The sequence below is a fragment of the Mus caroli genome, chromosome 19 (assembly GCF_900094665.2).
Source record: "Mus caroli chromosome 19, CAROLI_EIJ_v1.1, whole genome shotgun sequence".
NCBI classification, from domain to species: Eukaryota; Metazoa; Chordata; class Mammalia; order Rodentia; family Muridae; genus Mus; species Mus caroli.
This window is the reverse complement of record NC_034588.1, coordinates 42,786,629-42,804,753: the sequence shown is the minus strand read 5'-3', so window position 1 is coordinate 42,804,753 and position 18,125 is coordinate 42,786,629. Positions and strand designations below refer to the sequence as shown.

Below are 18,125 nucleotides of genomic sequence, written 5' to 3'. Positions count from 1 at the left end.
GCGGTCCTGCAGCCGTCTCCCCCGGCACTGCTTCTCGTGACTCCGGGGAGAGACCAAGGCCTCAATTCGCCACAGTTCGGGCTGGACTCAGGGGCGACACCGACTACCGTACTTTTGCTGGCTTTGCCGAACCCGAGAGTCCCAGCTGGAGCGCAGTCCGAGCCACGTGGGGAGGGGGCGTTGCTCAGCTGATGGCAAACGCTTCTGATTGGCCATAGGGGCGGAGTTTTTGGCTGCCCGGTGGCAGGACCCCTCCCACTAAGGTGGGGTCTAAAGGTTCACAGCTGGAAAGGGAGGAGTAAGGGCGGCGCAGCTGGAAAGGGGCGGGGCCTGGGGCGCGCGGCACTCTGCGGCGGGCTGGGGGCGCCCTGGGTTGCCATAAAGTGAATGGGCGCCGGCGGGGGGTGGCACTGCACTGTAAGGCTCACTCTCTCCTCCGCTAGCCTGGGAGAGCCCAGCGGAGCGGCCGCCCCGGAGCAGGGGGGCGGCCCCCACCCCGCAGGGTGCCTGGCCCCTGGCCCCTGCCTGCGCTCCAGAACGCCGCCGCCGCAGCCACCACCCGGAGTCTGCCTGCTGCGGGACGCACTGTGAGTACTTGACCATGCAGGGGACAGGGGCTTAGGGGACCGAGGGGCCAAGGCTGGTCCTGGGACTCCTAAAAGGAAACCTGGAGCGGTTGAACTCTGGTGTTTGGGGAATCGGTCAAAAGGGAAAAGGCGTACAGTAGCCCCGGGGCTGGGACATGGTAGAAGGGAAACTCTGAGGAAGGACCTGGGAGACTGAGAAGAAGAGATTTAGGGGACCCAGAGAGAAGCCGAAGAACTGCACGAATCACAGAGTGGGTAGTCTGGAAATCTTTACCAGAAAGCACCTTGAAATCTAGGGGCAAGCGGCAAGGGCCAGAAGGTGATAAGGGTAGCAGAGACTGTAGCCAACTGAGGAGAGGGCAGCGGTCGCTCAGCCTAAGGGCAACAGGCGGCTCGCAGCGCCACTTGACCCAGGCTTAGACAGACTCCAGCGGCTGGAAGTAGGGGTGCGCGTAGTAGCTCATGCTTTCCTTCCCAGCTGCTCCGCAGTTGGAATAGGAGCCGTGTTGCGAGAGTCGCTACTGGGTCAGATGGCCGCTGTGAGCTACAGGGCCCAAGCTGCCAGCACAACGCGACAGGACTGGCAGGTCTGTCGTGGGCCGTTTGGATCTGGAAGGGTCCAGATACGGAGCCTCCTCGGAATCGCACAGAATGTCAGCGGCACGTGGGTTTTGGGGCGGATAGAACGTTTGGGGAGGCAATGTGGGTCTCTCTGGAGCTGACGATGTGTCCAGCAGTGGTGGACGGAATGTCCCTGGCCGACTGGCATGTCCGTCCACCTATCCTGAGGCGCCTGACCAGCTGCGTTATGTGCCATGGGGTCGGCTCGGTGGGTCCCCTGAAATCCCAGCTCCCAGTTTTCAAACTTGATTTTGCTTCTCCTGCCCGTTTGGGCCTGAAAGGAGCTGGGAGAGTAAAGGGTGCAGCCTGGCCTTGGGGCAGGGTTCCTCTGCAAGACAACCCCCGCTCCAGCTCAAAGAGATCAGGGCATCAGTAGATGTCCCCAATCCAAACTGAGGAAAGGCTAAGCCCTACAAAGGGAAGACTAAGCTACAGGGTGCAGCAGCCGCAGGCCACCCACAAGCCTCCGAGGGGCTCAGTCCCTTCACAAACTGAGTCAACTGTTAGGCCTTCTTTCTTTCCTTCTAACTCTAATTCCAATACAACTGACCGGATACCCTCAAATTCCTAGTCTGGTTGTTAGCCCACTCAAGGCTCCTTGGCCAACTAAGAACCTTCCAGACAAGAAAATTTTAACCCTTTCACAAAACAAAGCCTATGGTCTTGAGACCAGGGGAAGAGGGAAAGGGGCCGCTGAAGTTCCGACTCTGTGGTCCCACGGGGTGCCTTTACTAGCCTCTCAGCCTGGCCAGGAAGAATGTCCCTGTTTGTTTTCTTCTGGCTGAGGGGGGGCTCTGACTCCTTTGGACCAATACAATGACCACCCTCCCTGACCACCAACTCTAGCTAGAGCCCAGTTAGGCAGAAGAGGACAGAGTAAAGGGAACTCTGAATCTATACTCGCAAACATGACAACTCAGCCAGGGGGTGCGTTTTCAGGAGGACTAACCGCAAGGCGCTGTTTAACAATGAGTTATCTTTTAAGAAAGAAAGAAAGAAAGAAAGAAAGAAAGAAAGAAAGAAAGAAAGAAAGAAAGAAAGGAAGGAAGGGAGAGAGAGAGAGAGAGAGAAAGAAAGAANAGAAAGAGAGAGAGAGAGAGAGAGAGAGAGAAAGAAAGAAAGAAAGAAAGAAAGAAAGAAAGAAAGAAAGAAAGAAAGAAAGAAAGAAAGAAAGAAAAGGAGTGGGGGAGGAGGTTACTTTTCTCATTCTCCACCCAAGAGTAAAATATAATTCTTATTTCTTACACACCTACTTCCATTACTCAGGCCTAAAGTTTTCTTAGGTACTGGCTAAGACCTTGTTCCTCTTCTTTTATTTGTCCCTTGCTCTCCTTGATAAATAGAAAACCATGCCTCAACTGCTCCCATCTCATTATCATACACGTCTCAGGGGTTTATGCTCCCGTTGCTTTGGAAAGAAAAAAGAAAAAAAAAAATCACTGAAACTAACCAGGAAATGAAGGACTCCATATTAGAGAAGAAAGAAAGAAGGCATTACCGCTGGTTCTTTGAAAACTCAAAGTTCTGCTTCCACCAAAGAGATGATAGATAAATAAACAAATAAATAAATAACATCATAACAAAGATAACAAAAAAGAAAATCCGCCATTCTTGCATGAAACCATGTAGCCGAGTGTGTAACTGACCAGCAGCTCTTAGGGAGGATGTTTCAGGCCTAGAGAAGTCAGAGAGTGGAGCTGGGAGTATAGCTTAGTGAGAAGGTATTTGCACAGCCTATCCAAGGTCCTGGGTTCCAGAGAGAGAAACAGAGACAGACAGACAGACAGACAGACAGACAGACAGAGTCAGAGAGACAGAGACAGAGAATAGTTGACATGGGGAACCAGGAATGCAGCCAGGAAAGAGTGACAGAAAGTTTAGGTGCAGCAGGATGAAAATCTACAACACGAAAAGACCTACATGAGCAGAAGGCTTTGCTTGCTGAACTCGTGAAACTGAAGATGGGGTTGGGAGTGGGCGGCTTGCGAGCTTAGGAAACTGTGCTTGGGTCCTGTGGACAGCTAACTTCCAGAGCTCCTTTTCAGAGAAGCAAGAGAGGCAGTTGAGTAGAACTGGATCTTAGAGGGCTTCTGGCAATCAGTGCGTGTCAGTCACGAATAGCTGCAGTGTGGCGTGGAAGACCAGAAAAATAGCAGAACTCAGTTCAAACCTCTTGGTTCTGTGCAGCCTGGGACTATTTCCTGCCTTTTTGGAGATAAGCAGGGATAGACATCCCTGCCACTCAGGGGCCTGTGGGTTAAATGAAACATATCAATCATGTATATAAGGAAAGCTCTTTGTAAACGGAGGAACACTGGAAGAAGCCTCGTGGCTATTATTATGCCCAAACTGCCGTCCCCATGACCATAGCATCTTTCTTTGGAAGGCAGGGGCTTTTGCCTTAGAGTAGCCTGATCATACCCTTGATCCAGCTACAGCCAGACTCTTAAGGAGAGATGGAACATTTTCCCTGGAGTTCCAGTGTCAGCTATCACCCCTATCCCTCTCTGAGAATATGAGGAGTTCCCCCCTGTATATTCACCTTTCTACCAAATAGCCTGATCTGAACTCTGCCTGTCCACTGCTGGAGAATGTCAATGAGAGCCTAGGATCTAGGTCCAGGAAGAGAGGGCAGGGTGCAAGGACTGAGGCTGAACTACAGCGAGCAAAGCATGTCGAATCTTTCCTTCCCCATTTTTTAACTGACGCTTGCTAGAGTATGGGAGAGAGGGATGAGAGCTAACTAAAAGGAGGTATTAGAATCTGAGCTTTAGAGGACTTACAGTGTGCACAGTAATTGATAGTGGCCTGTCAGTGTGACGGGGGGGGGGGGGGGGGGGGGGGGGGGGGGGCAGAGGAGGGAGAGCGCTATGGCAAGAGACATACGTGATGTACAAGACTCCCCCCATCCTTCGACCTCAAGACCATCTTTAACTTTCTGATTACTTGTAACAGGGCCTCCTTATGTAGCCCAGGCTGGCCTTGAACTGGAAACTTCCGGCCTCAGCGCCCCCTCCCCCAATGCTGCCTGGCATGGTTTCAACCTTCTTTACAAATCTGTTCCCCAGCCTGATCCATTCTAGTTACCACTGCAAATAAAGGTCACAAAGATGTCACTTTTGTATGTCATCTGCTTGTACGTCCTCGGGCTTGCAGTAACGCTTCTTGGTGCAGAGCTGGGAAGGCAGTCCAGGAATAGGACAGCAATGGGCTGGCCACGGCCTGTCTTCCTTAAGACTGGGGCCAGGTGTGTATATACACATGGCGTGCTTTATGAAATAGGATGCAAGATCGATTAGAAGTCTTAAAATTAAGCTGGGGGTGGGGCTAGGGATGTGCCTCGGGTAGCTTAGTGGTAGTAGACTGTTTGCCTAGCGTGTGCAAGGGGCCTGGTTCCATCCCCAGTACATGGAAATGAACATGCTGGTTACATAAAATCAAGCTAGAGATCTCACAGATTCTTCATATTCGTTGCTGCCGTTTCATCCCTGCCCCTATTTTCATATATGGGTTCCCTATATAGCCCAAGACCAAGCTGGATTTAAGCTCTTGATCTTCCTGCCTCAGCCTCCTGAGTGCTGGGATTATAGGCATATATCACCACACCCTGAATGTAGGAGATGTTCCTTTTAACAGAAAAGCCAAGAACAGTCTAGCCTTGACTGCACTAAATCCGAATCAGCAATTACCTCTCATCACGACTCCTCAACTGAAGCCCTTCTTTCCTTCTGGACTCTCATGGCCCACATTAAGCCTCTGATCAAATGAGGCTCTGCATTGCCCTTTACCCTCAACAGTTGTGGGCTCTTTAGAAGACCCTGACCCTTCTCTTTCTCCTCAACCCCCATATCAATGATGTACCTGCATTCTCTGAGCCCCCCAACACTTGATACCTCTAATCTCCCACACCTGAGAGTAAGATCTATATGCTCCGTTATTTTCATCCTATATTCTGTTTGCCTCCCTAGACTGTGAGAAAGTTAAAGTTAGTGGATTTCAGTCCCTGGGGACGCCTCTTCGCGCACACATATAATGCCTTATCAAAGAAGGAAGTGAGGGATGGGCACCGAGAAGCATGTATAACTCCTTATCTGATCCCCATTACACCCCCTTTGATAACATGAATACATCAGTCAAATCCTGCCTCCACCTGAGGTGCAGGGGCTTCATCCCAAAGCTGTGGGCACACATCTGTTCTCCACTGCACACTTGCAGTTCAGCAGACCAGAGTCTGGACACTGTGTACCTCCAGTGAATAGAAGAAGGATGTATCCATCCCCAGGGTTTCGCTTCAGCCTCAGGATGTGCGATGGCACTGTACTTGTTCGGGACCTTGGTTTTCACCTGTTCCCAGTTTACTGTTTTGCTAAGCAGAGCCATAGATCACAATCCTGGTCCCGCTTCTCTCCCTCCTCATCTGCTGCCTCCAAGATGAAGATTTCTCCCATTCCTTCCCTGCTCATTCCTCCTGCTTCAGGCACTGATGTTTCAATTTGTCTTGGATTCTGCCTGTGGCCTTGATCTACTCCTCTGGACTGTAAGCAGGTTCCATGAGAGTTGTCTTCTTGCAGTGAGCTTTCATTCCTTGGGAACCACACACACACACACACACACACACACACACACACAGTGTGACTTCTTTAGCCTATGGTCTGTGCCTTGCTCTTAATGTCTTGTGACTATTGTGTTCTTGCTTGTCCATAATAGACCTTTTGTACTTTGAAATCAAAACATACCTGAAGGTCTTCTATTTCCCCTAGGCCTGAGCTAGCCACCATAATGCCAGTGAAGTTTGTTCCTCACATCCCAAGTACAATGTGGCAGAAAGAATAGGGGTGGCCAGACAAACCCTCTTGGAGATAGATACATCACCACAGTTATCTCTTGGCTATGTCTGGCCCTGCCAGCATCACCCAGTCCTGCCGCTTCCACACTGCTGTTTATCCCTAACTATCCACTGAGTGAGATGAAGTCCCTGGCCCCTAGCCCAACTCCCCAGCTTCCTGGCCTCTCCCAGTTTGGGGGAGCTTAATCCTCAGCCAGCCTGTCTCCAACTCAGATAACAACTTGGCGCCCCCAGCCTTTGCCTGACCAGCCCACCCGGACATGAGGCTGCCTGCCTGAGTTCTGTGCCCTCGATTTCTTCTCTTCATATCCCCGGCCTTAGTGTGCATTTCTCTCTGTATTGTCACAGACAGAGAGTCCTTCCCAACCCCTCACCCTGTAGTTAGGAGCTCAGTCAAGAGTCAGAAGGCCTCAATCTTCCTTGGCCAGTCTCTGGTCCCCAAAGTGGCTCCCTGCTTACACTCCTTAGCCTGCTCTGCTGTTTTCTTATTCTGTGTGCTCCCAGTTCAGGACAGTATGCCACATCACTCGCTGAAGCGCAGTATCTCACCAGTACCCACAAGGACTTTTTTATTGTGGCACAGAGACTGGAGAGGTTAGCCACCCAAGCAAGGATAAGTTCTTAGTCTCCATTCTAGCTCAGTGGCTGATTCAGTGCTCAGCTCCTAGAAGGAACTAGGAAAACATTCTGATTTTTATTTTTATATAAGCTCTATGTTATTTGAACCTTATAACCAAACTGGCCAATTGTGATGGTGCTTGCCAGTAGGCAAATGCTAAAGAAGATAAGACAGGAAAACCAAGACACAGGAGGCAGCCCAAGCTATACTTTGGAGCAAGGGATGTAGCTCAGTTTGCAGAGTGCTTGCCTAACGTGAATTAAGCCTCGGATTCAATCCCCAACACCATATAAACTGGTTATGGTGGTAGGACATGCCTTTAATCCCAGCACTTGGGGCATGGATGGGGTTGAAACAGGAGGACCAGAGGTTCCAGGCCATTCTTAGCTGTAAGTGAGGCCTCGTGCCGTGTGACTCTATCTCAGATAAATATAAATAAAGAATCTAGTGATGAAGGCAGAGTCGTGGGCACACATCTGTAATACCCGCACCTGGCAGGAAGGTCAGAAGTTGGAAGGCATCTTGTGCAGCAGCAGTAACTTATCTAAAGGAGAAAAGAAAGAAGCCGAAGGCATGGAGACAGACAGAGAAGGTGTTATGATCTCACTCTTAATGATGAAACATGTACTGTGCTCAAAAGAAAGTAACTTGCCAAGGACACTCAGACAGCAAGTTGGGGGTTATCAGAACCCGAACCTGGATCTTTTGACTTCAAACCTGATTCCTTTGGCCCATAACGGGTCACCTCTCTACCTGATCCCCTCACCCCAGCCTTCTTACTCCGTGCCTCCTTTCCATTCAGCCTAGCAGCCTCTCTCTCCAAGAGCCACTCAGTGAGGGACATTGTTCCCTGCTCCCGTGGCCTCCTCCTCCCCCACACAGAGTTCTGAACTCCTGGGACTGAGAGAGCTGAGGTTCAGAGGGGCCAGGGAGGGGGAGGAAGGGGGAGGGGAATGGCTAGCTCCAAAACAGCCCAGGCAGCTGTCCCTGTCAGAGAGAGACAGAGGAGACTGTATGACCGAGTGTGTCTGTCTGCCTAGATGTGGGAGCGCATGTGTGAGAGAGCATGTGTGTGTGTGTGTGTGTGTGTGTGTGTGTGCCTCTGGCTTCACGTCCAAGTGCTCGCTGTGTCTAAGTGGGGGCCTGTGTGTGGCTGCACATGTGTCGTCTGTCTCTGGGAGCGCACAGCTTGAACTCTGCCTGTCACTTGCTCTGGCTGCTACCCTCTGCCCGGGCCTCCTTCTACTGAAATAGAGGATGAAATCAAGCGGCAGGTATGGAATGCCAGGGGAAGGGGAGCTTGGAAAACCAAAAGTCTGCTGCCAGGACACACTGGAAGGATGGACGGCAACAGAGAGACATAGTTTTTCCTGCGGGCAAACCTCACTGTCCCCTTGGCCAGTTCTGCATTGCTTCTGTGGCTCCTGGAAAAGTCAGGAGCGTGGTTTGAATTTCAAGGTCATCTGGAGTCTGAAGGAAGGCCAGGCTGCAGAGCACCTCAATTTCCAGAGCTAACTTCCTCCCACATCTCCCCAGAAAAATTGAAGCCATGCTGGTCCTGCTACCACAGTTCCTTGCAAGGCCATCTCCAATCCAGGGGACCATTGTTGGGCCTAGGTTTTCCATTGCCAAGCCTCCAGCTCCTGCCCTGAGACCTGGAAAGGGAAGTTAACTGACTACCTCCATCCTTGGCCCAACTCCTCTCCTTCCCTACTGGGTTCCCTCCCGTCTTACCTCTCTAGCCCCAGGAAGAGTCCAAGAACAAGACCCGACTGCCAGTGGAAAGAGCAAGAATTCTGTTCAAACCCGATCCTACTGTCAGCTTGGCTTGAGTTAGGGCTGTGTTCTCAGAACTGGTTGAAGAGCGTATTACCATGTACAAAACACAGGCCATTGTCCAGTCTCACACCCTTCAGAAAGGTTCTTAATAAATTTGGATCAGCCAAGAGATGCACATCCCGATCAATCTGAGCTAATTCACCACAGTAATGCCATAATGTCCCTGATAATGAGGAGAGGGTGTTGGAGACAGAGACACCCCCACCTAGCTCTCTCCTTCTGTCCCTAGTTTCTGTTTTCTGCCCAAGAGGCTCTTGGAGTCAAGGGACCCATTACTGTCCCTTTTCTTTCCTCCCATGTGAGGTCTTGTGAATGTCAACCAGAAAAGGGGCCAACCAAGGGGAAACTCAGCAGGGACCCTGGCAGACTCCTTCAGAAAATCAGGCTAGGTCTGAGATAGGAATCCTGGCAAGAAGTGGTGTGTGTGTGTGTGTGTGTGTGTGTGTGTGTGTGTGTGTGTGTTGGGAGAACTGTGTAAGGGAATCCATACATGCTGCCTGGAATGGTGTGATGGCCAGACATGAGGTGGAGGGAGGGATGACTGGTAGGAGGTGAGATACGTTTTGGACAAGCAAAGGAACAGAAGGAGCCTATGTGCCTTGTAGGTTTCTTTTCTTCTTTCTTGTTTTTTTTTTTCTTCAATTTTCAGATTTTTTTTTAAATTTACTTGTATGACTGTTTTACCTCCATGAAGACGAGGTGAGGGAACTGGGTTCCCTGGAACTGGAGTTACTGATGGTAATGGCGAGGAGCTACCATATGGAAGCTAGAAATCCAACCTGGGTCCTCTGCAAGAGCAAGTGCTTTAAATTGTGGAGCCGTCTCCCCATCTTGGTTCTGTTATGGAACTGGTTATTCAAACAAGCCATTTACTAAGAAAGTATAAATAACTCAAACAAGCAGACCTGTCCTACTGTGGAAGCAGACCTGAGGAGATCCAATCTGGAGTTCTAGCAAAATCCCTGAGAGGACTTCAACAGAGGGCTCCAAGGAACACAACTTGGAAAAGCCTCTTTAGGAGCCCACAGATTTAGCTCAGGTCCTAACTGTACACATACTTTAAGCTAAGTTGCTTTGGGTCTCAGGTTCCACCTATGAAATGGGTGGGTTGGGCTAACCATTCCTAACCTCAAGGTCTGAAATCTGAAATTCTCTGAAATCCAAAAGCTGAGGTGGGGGGTACACCCAGTTTTGGTTTTTTTTTTTTAATTATCTTGTTTTGTTTGTGTATATGGGTATTTTATCTGCATGCATGCCTACACACCGAAAGAGGGCATCAGACCCCATCGGACTACAGTTATGGATGGTTATGGGCCACCATGTGGATGCTGGGAATTGAACTCAGGACTTCTGGAAGAGCAACCAGTCCTCTTAATTGCTGAGCCATCTCTCCAGCCTACAGTTTTTGGAGCTTTTGGATTAGAGATGTTCTACTGGAAATCTAAACACATATTCTTTGGGTATATGTGTGAAAGTTTTGTGTGTGAAGGTGCACATGCAGAGATGGATGGAGGCCAGAGGTTAACATCTGGAGTCTTCCTCAATCATTCTGTCTCTTGGGGTTTTTGTTTTATTTTGTTTTTGTTTTGTGTTGTTTTGAGGCAGAGTTTCTTGTTGAATTTGGATCTAGTCAGTTCACCTTGACTAGCTGGCCAGGGGTCCTCCTGTTTCTATCTCCCCGGTGCTGGGGTTACAGGGTGGTGCTTTGTGGATGCTAGAATAAATCAGACTCAAGTCCTTATGCTTGTATGACAAGTACTTTACCATCTGAATCACTGCTTGTCTTTTCAGGCAGGGTCTCATGTAGCTAAAGCTGGCCTTAAACTCCAGGTCTGCCTTCCAAGGGTACTAGAATTACAGATCTACATTACCACACCTGGCTCTAAACAAATATTCTATTTTTGAAAAAGAAAACTGAAAAAGAAAAAGAAAAAGAAAAAGAAAAAGAAAAAGAAAAAAACAAAAACCTTTAAAGCCGGGATAGTAGTGGCGGCTGCAACACACACATGCCTTTAATGCCAGCACTTGGGCGACAGAGGCAGGCAGCTCTCTAAGCTGGAAGCCAGCCTGTTCTACAGAATGAGTTCCAGGACAGCCAGGGCTACATAGAGAAACCCTGTCTAGAAAAACCAGATAGATAGATAGATAGATAGATAGATAGATAGATAGATAGATAGACAGTCAGACAGAAAGATAGGCATGGTAACCCAGGTCTGAAATTCCAGCATTCAAAGGTGGGAGCAGCAAGGAAGATCAAAAATTAAGGCTAGCCTGAGCTACATGAGACCCTGCCTCAAACAAACAAAATGCAGTAGCCGTGGCACTAGGCATAAGCCCAGCAGTTAATGAGTCTATCGTACATGTGCTTACATAAAACCTCTCAGTGTACACCTTTTCTCATTGGCCTTCTTTCCCAACTCTTTTTTTTCCAGTGTATGGGTGTCTTTCCCTGCATATATGTTTGTTCACCAGAGTGCCTAGTCCCTGGGGCGGGGGGTGGAGGCAGAAGAAAGCTTTGGATCCCCTGGAACTAGAGATTCAGACAGTTGTGAGCAGCCAGTCATATGGGTGCTGGGAATCGAAGAAACATCCTCTGGAAGAGCAGCCGGTGCCTTTAGCGGCTGAGCCATCTCCTCTGCCCCGCCCTACTCTATTCTATAGTACACCATTCGGGATAGCTTTTTGTCAGTGGATAGGAAAAGAGGCAAGAATGTTATGAGGAAACCCTATTAGGAGCCTGATAAATCGATAGTTTGTTGGCTGTTGTTGTTTGTTTGTTTGTTTAAGACAGTGTGTCTCACCGTGTGTTCTTGGTTGACCAGGTACACACTGTAGAGTGAAGATCTTCCTGTTTCTGCCTCTTAAGTACTAGGATCACAGGCACACACCACATCAGTATATCCCTAAGCCCCTGATCTTTACTTCTATTAGCCTGACATATGTCTTCTCTTTCCTCTACTAGAGCCCTCCCTCCATGGAGTTTGGGCTGCTTGGTGAGGCAGAGGCTCGAAGCCCTGCGCTGTCGTTGTCCGACGCAGGCACTCCACACCCTCCACTTCCAGAACATGGCTGCAAGGGGCAGGAGCACAGTGGTGAGCGCGCCCCCTTCTGGGGGTGGAGGAGAACACAGTTTAGCCTTGATGCGGGGTGGGAGCTAGAGTGACAACCTGAGCGGGAGCCAGCCAGGGGCTGAGGAATTCCTTGAGGCCCCTGAACCAGAGACTCCTCACAGGCCCTAGCGCCCTATGACCTGCCCCATTCTGGCCCTCAGACTCGGAGAAGGCCTCGGCCTCACTGCCGGGGGGCTCCCCCGAGGACGGCTCTCTGAAGAAGAAGCAGCGGCGGCAGCGCACGCACTTCACCAGCCAGCAGCTGCAGGAGCTGGAGGCCACCTTCCAAAGGAATCGCTACCCTGACATGAGCACGCGCGAAGAGATCGCGGTGTGGACCAACCTCACTGAGGCCCGCGTGCGGGTATGGCCCCACCTGAGCGCACCTCGCTCTCGTGCCCCCCACTCCCCATCCCAAGTAGCTGGTGGCTCTGCGGGGCCGGTGCCACGTCGGGCCCAGTTCCGGCCCCAGGATCCCCACCCTCCTGCTGCCTTGCCTGCCACCCCCATCCCTCGATTCCTCGGCTGGGACCAAGGCTCTACCTTCCCCTCATCTCCCTTTGATCCCGAGCTGTTCCCCCCAGACCCTGCGGTCCCTGGCTTCTCTTCTCTGGCCCCCAGGCTCGGTGCGCTCGTCCCTTCCAGCCTGCATCCACCATGCACCTCTGATCTTCCCCGCCGGGGCTCGATCCTACTGTGGGTGGCCCAGTCCCCAGCCACTCCGCCTCCTGACAGCCTTTCTCCGATACCCGCAGGTGTGGTTCAAGAACCGGCGCGCCAAGTGGCGGAAGCGGGAGCGCAGCCAGCAGGCGGAGCTGTGCAAGGGTGGCTTCGCAGCCCCGCTCGGGGGCCTGGTGCCACCCTACGAGGATGTGTACCCGGGCTACTCGTACGGCAACTGGCCGCCCAAGGCTCTCGCCCCGCCGCTCGCCGCCAAGACCTTCCCGTTCGCCTTCAACTCGGTCAACGTGGGGCCTCTGGCTTCACAGCCTGTATTCTCACCGCCCAGCTCCATCGCTGCTTCTATGGTGCCCTCGGCCGCCGCTGCCCCGGGCACCGTACCAGGTCCCGGAGCCTTGCAGGGCCTGGGCGGGGCACCCCCCGGGCTGGCTCCAGCCGCCGTGTCCTCGGGGGCAGTGTCCTGCCCTTACGCCTCGGCCGCCGCAGCCGCCGCTGCAGCCGCCTCCTCCCCCTACGTATACCGGGACCCGTGTAACTCGAGCCTGGCTAGCCTGCGGCTCAAAGCCAAGCAGCACGCCTCTTTCAGCTACCCCGCCGTGCCCGGGCCGCCGCCGGCCGCTAACCTTAGCCCCTGCCAGTACGCCGTGGAACGGCCGGTGTGAACCGCAGGTCTGTGGATCCATCCCCGAGGGCGGGGCAGTAATTCACAGCCTCTCCGGACAGGGGTCGCCTAGACTGGCTTGCCCTCGTCCCAGGGTCTGAAAGGGGTGCCAGGGCACCCGGGAAGAGGCGGCGGGCTCCGAAGAGGGCCTTTTCTCTCGCAGCCCCCGAGCGGTGGTCTGACCCCTATGCGGAGACCGCGCCCCTGGGACTAAGGCCAGGAACAGGGACCAGCTCCCCCAGGGCCAATTCACCCTTGGCTCACCCCGCCTTCTCCAGACTCCCCCTATCCCGTTTTCACAGATCAATGAAATAAACGTGCGCGGACTGTCAAAGGCCTGATGATTCAGACTTGCGGTTGAGCCCTCCTTCCCTTCATCCTTCCCATTGTCCAAAAGGACAGCTGGATGTACAGGAACGGAGTGAGCGTCCAGGCTTCTAAGGTTGCCGTCTCACTCCTTCCCTCCAGGATAGGGAAGCAGGGTCTCCTGGAATAAAAGGAGTATGAAGCTTGGTGTGACCAGCTAGCTGACAGGGATCGTTCTCTGCTGGTGCTGCGACGCCACCTGGTGGTCTCTGGGAGGACAGCCGGTAGGTCTGGTCACCAGTGCTTCCACGCAGCGATCTAGTCTGCAGTTTAGCCTATGATTTTAGGACTTGTTTCTCACTGTTCCTTTCAGAGGCTTGGGTCTCTAACAGCAATAAACTTCTAGTCTGTAAAAGACATTTATTAAGCGCCTACCAGGCCTAGGATTCTTATTGAGTGTTTGTGTGTGCCTCTATCCTTCCACACACCCTCAGGCTCCCCGCCTGCAGATCACACACTCCCCAGCGTCAGCCTCCTCCTACCACAGAGTCAGTCCACTCTCCCCTCCCCTCCAAGTCCACAAATCCTCAAGATCATGTTGACCTCTTTAAAAAATAGAGCAAGAAGAGAAAGATTTCTAAATATAAATATAAATAACTCCATTTTAAGGACCTCAGTCCTATCTCCTTCCTAGGGCTTGGTTTTCCTTCACATTAAAGACAGAAACATCAAAGTACCAAACCACACACCCCTATCCCCAAGGGTGACATTTCTTGGTTGTCATAGCTTCCTGCAACTTTGAGGGTACATATCCCATGGGGGAAACCATACAGGGAGGTGCCCTAATCATTCTCCCACACCTAACCCTTAGTGCCATGGAGGAACGGCTGAGGCTCCATCTTTCTTTCCAACTCTCATTGGCTCTTGGACGCAGCTTTGCCCTTGGGCCTGAGGTAGGCTCGATGGAAGAAGTGAGCGAATAGGATGAAATAGGTCCCGTATAGCATAAAGGACCAGAAGAAGTGTTCCGTTGTCGTGTGGCATCCTTTCTCCTGCCTCCAGATGTAATTCAGTATGCCAAAGATGGTGCCCAGAACCATCTGCAGAATCTGCAGGCTGGTGATGACCATGGGGAGAAGGTTAGGATGCTTCACTTTGGCAGCCTTCATAGTGTAGTAAGTGTACATGACAGAATGGACGCCAAAGTTCATGGTCATGAACCAGCCACCTGAAGGCACTTTGTTCTTGTATCCAAAGCTCGTGAACAGTAGCACCGTGCTGTGGTGGTACCAGTGGACAAAGATGAGTGGACGCTTACGCAGAATGATGAAGGCTGTGTCTCCTGAGAGATGAGGGTTCATAATCATCAGGCCACCCAGTGCTGGTACCACCCCCTCCCCCGGGGTGTGTGAACACATCTGGAAATCTCACGGTGTGGGTATGGGGTGGGGGATATCTCACTAAGACCCAGGAGTAGGGACGGGACTCTCCATGTGATGGGTAAGGGAAGAGTGCTGGGGAAGGATTCAAGTCACTGGGCACCAGAGACAAAGCCCCTGCACTCACCCAGTTCAACAACCTTGCTGAGAACAAAGAGCAAGGACCAGAATCTGACTACGGCGTCATCCGTGTAGATGGCAAAGCACACGGTTTGCTTGAGGCCCACTGTGAACATCACTGTTCCCATAAACTTCCATGTCCTCAGTGTACCCAGGATACTGAAGTGAGACCATGCACAAAGGTATAAAGGGATTAGGCAATGCCCAGGTGTGAACCTGACCCAACCACATTCACGTCGGAACCAACTCTCTATCACCTCCTCACCCTTCCAAGGGGAGGGTGGCTACAGCTTTTGAGTTCCTGGGGCCAATCTGGTAGATCTAACAAGGATTCCCCGTGAGATATGGGTTAAGAAAAAGCCAGTCGGTACAGGGGGAGAGGTGAAAGTCAAAGGTAAGCACAGGGTTCTTGAAGTAGGTTGCCAGTCATAAGAAAAGAGTGACAAGAGACAGAAGGACGTGGCAAGGAGGAGCTGGGAAACCTGTTGATGCTCTTCGATTGCTTTGAAAGAGCAATTTGGGAACTGAGATATTTAAGGCTAGACAATTTTGTCGGCCCCGTATAGATTTCCCGAGCACAAGAGGAAATGGGGTAGAGCCTAGCATCTGTATTCCCAGAACTCAGGGGACTGAGGCAGGACGGTTGTGGTATTTGAGCCTAGCCTAGGTTACACAGTGGGCTACTAGAGCAGTCTGGGATGCAGATTAAGAGACTATCTTTTAAAGTAAACATTTTAAAGAGGGATGGAATGGAACAGAGACCGTAGTCTTGGGCTCAAGAAAGGAGAAAACCCAGGTATGGAAAAGAAGTCAATGTGGCTGAGAATTTGAGAAACCCTCAGGATAAAATGGAGATGTAAGGACTAAAGAACAGGCAGAGTATGGGGTGGAGGACTACCTTACCTGAATATCGCCAGGAAGAAGGACCAGAGGATGAGAGGCCCCTGCAAGCTGAAGCTCGTCCGCGTTCTCATGTAGTTCTGGCCAACAACGATGAGCAACAGATAGACGATCACTATGAGAAATGAGCTTACCCTGAAGGGCAGAAAACAGATGGATTCACAGTGGGCATTGCTTAAAAGGATGCCCACTCATCTCCCAAAGGGGCTCCTCTATACTAGAGCTTCAGCAGTATGATGCTTTGGTTTCCTTATCTTTATGGGGTAGTGGGGGTGGGGTACTTTGGCAGTATTCACAGATGTAAAGTACCTAGCACAGGGTGCATTTGAGATTTCTGTAATTATGACTTTGTCAATGAGGTCTCAATGGAGGTGACGGTTGGTTGTCTGCCCCCAGCCAAGACTACTCTGTCCAAACCTGTGGTGTAAGACAGTGTAGCAACATCTGTCTGACTTACGGCAAGATGATTGAACAACAAAGTCACCCCACCAAACACGTCTGGGACGATTTAGGGCTAAGACAGAAAGCCTCAGGAAAGCTTTGACAGGGTGCCCATCTTTGTGTTATCTTGACATCAGAGAAGATGGGACACTAAGGGAACATGATAATTGTGTGTGGGACACGCTAATCCTAGGTGCCCACACAGGGCTCGATTGGGCTCTCGGGCTCTCTCTCTCTCTCTCTCTCTCTCTCTCTCTCTCTCTCTCTCTCTGTATGTGTGTGTGTGTGTGTTTCTTGGTCTCTCTCTGAGAGTCAACTAACAACACTTCATTCGGGTCAATCTCTCCTCAACTATAATTCCCATTTTTTCCCTTTGTTTTTGTCTCCTCCCACATCCCTCTCTCCAACTTCTCACTTCTGAGCCCTTTCTTCTAGAGCTAATCTCTTAAAGGGGTATCTTAAAAGAGGGGTCGGGGCAGGGGATCGGAGCTAGTACCGGGCGGTCGGAGACTTTACAGTCATTCACTCCCTGTCTCCACTTCCCTCAAAGCAGTTGGTCCTTCCCCATCACCAGGTCTCACCAGTACTCCTCCAAAAAGGGCCTTAAGTCCTGCAACGTCTCGAAGTCATAGGGTTGCATCAGGTCCATTTTTAACCCACGTGAGAAATTCATGGATGTGTCCATTTCGATTTTGCAGACGACGAGTTTCAGAGCTTGGGGTAGGGGGCTGGGCGAGAGCCAAAGAAGTAGAAGATGGAGTGGGTCTCGGGGACGAAGAAACCCAGGACAGAAAGAACGTGTGTGTAAGCAGAAAGGCCCCCGGAGCCTAGCACGTGCGCTGCTAACCAGCCCGCTCGCGCTGCAGTGACGGTGCCTGCGGTATATATCCCTAATTACTAAACTGGGAACCCAGGCGGTGCAAGGCCAGCTCCCGCCCTCAGCAGTTATCCAATCTTAGCCAAGGGACATCTCTGTCCCGCCCCTGGACCTCCTCCTGACTGATCAGTCTCAGGGGCACCTCCCCTAAGAACCAAGTTTGCCCCAAATCCGTTCCCCCCACCCTCCTCCTTTCTTTCTTTCTTTCTTTCTTTCTTTCTTTCTTTCTTTCTTTCTTTCTTTTTTAATTCCACCAGCTGCTCTAGGTTGACTCATAAGCACACCCCTCCCCCCCCCCCCCCCCCCGCCCCAATCCTTGATTTCACCGAGTACCCAGGCAGACCAGTCTACCTCTGGCCCAGTCACCTGTAGCCTCTGCCTCCTTTTGCGTTAATCTTCACCTACTTGGCCCTGAAGAGCAAGTGGAGGGACTCTTGGCTACTGGTGCACACTTCCAGATATGGGGTCGACAGTTTCCTTGGGAAACCCAGACTGGAATAAGGAAGACCAAGCTGGACCATAAGGAAGACGGCTCTGACCACTTCTGTCTTTGGATCTGTGCTTGTAGGAGGAGGGGAATGGATGTAATGAATTTTACTGTTGGGTTGTTGTTGTTAATATTTGAGGAGGCGGCAATTCAGGCTGTTACAGTTTCTTTGTAGTTTCCGGAACTGTCTCGTCTGACGCCCAGTAAAAATGTTGGAGAGAAAAATGGGGTCACCCTCTGGGCTCCTTGTCCTCAGGTGCAGGAGAAGCCTGGAAGGGTTTAAAGTAGCTGGTGACCCAGTGAACTTCTTTAGGCTTACAGTTCCCCTTCTCAGTCTGAACCTATCCAATTGAATCTGCTTCTTCACCAAGGTATCTAGTCCCAGTGAACAAAATACTTAGAAACTGGGAAGCCTTTACCTGGCTGTCCCTTGTTTCTTTCTTGGCTTTAAGAAAGTGAAGGAAAACCAGAAGGCTTGAAAACAGATTGAGAGGAGATGGGGATCTATAGAGCAAGTGCAAAGAAAAAAGAACTAAGAACTATTTGAGGTGGTGAAGAGCTGACTCAGTGACTATGAGCACTCATGTAAGC

The 18,125-nt window shown here is 51.2% G+C and overlaps 2 protein-coding genes across 2 annotated transcripts; one reads left to right on the top strand and one right to left on the bottom strand.

Annotated features, from left to right (window-relative positions):
- The first annotated feature begins 406 nt into the window (after nt 1–406).
- On the top strand, nt 407–13,298 carry Pitx3 (paired like homeodomain 3). Its single transcript, XM_021152070.2, has 4 exons — nt 407–587; nt 11,475–11,604; nt 11,784–11,986; nt 12,378–13,298. The coding sequence occupies exons 2-4, from the start codon at nt 11,487–11,489 to the stop codon at nt 12,963–12,965; spliced, it is 909 nt and encodes a 302-aa protein (XP_021007729.1). The 5' UTR covers nt 407–587; nt 11,475–11,486; the 3' UTR covers nt 12,966–13,298.
- A 377-nt stretch (nt 13,299–13,675) lies between these two features.
- Elovl3 (ELOVL fatty acid elongase 3) lies at nt 13,676–17,021 on the bottom strand. The gene is made up of 4 exons (XM_021152071.1): nt 16,752–17,021; nt 15,733–15,864; nt 14,837–14,988; nt 13,676–14,612 (listed from the first exon to the last, which is right to left on the bottom strand). Exons 1-4 carry the CDS (start codon nt 16,853–16,855, stop codon nt 14,185–14,187), a joined length of 816 nt encoding a protein of 271 aa, XP_021007730.1. The 5' UTR covers nt 16,856–17,021; the 3' UTR covers nt 13,676–14,184.
- Nucleotides 17,022–18,125: the final 1,104 nt, after the last annotated feature.

Excerpts from the sequence above, each read along its gene's own strand:
- Pitx3 (XM_021152070.2), top strand. The coding sequence starts at position 11,487 with ATGGAGTTTGGGCTGCTTGGTGAGGCAGAGGCTCGAAGCCCTGCGCTG. Across the intron at positions 11,605-11,783 it reads CAAGGGGCAGGAGCACAGTG|ACTCGGAGAAGGCCTCGGCC; the intron begins GTGAGCGCGCCC and ends TCTGGCCCTCAG. Across the intron at positions 11,987-12,377 it reads TCACTGAGGCCCGCGTGCGG|GTGTGGTTCAAGAACCGGCG; the intron begins GTATGGCCCCAC and ends CGATACCCGCAG.
- Elovl3 (XM_021152071.1), bottom strand. The coding sequence starts at position 16,855 with ATGGACACATCCATGAATTTCTCACGTGGGTTAAAAATGGACCTGATG. Across the intron at positions 15,865-16,751 it reads CCCTTTTTGGAGGAGTACTG|GGTAAGCTCATTTCTCATAG; the intron begins GTGAGACCTGGT and ends TCTGCCCTTCAG. Across the intron at positions 14,613-14,836 it reads CAGCAAGGTTGTTGAACTGG|GAGACACAGCCTTCATCATT; the intron begins GTGAGTGCAGGG and ends CTCATCTCTCAG.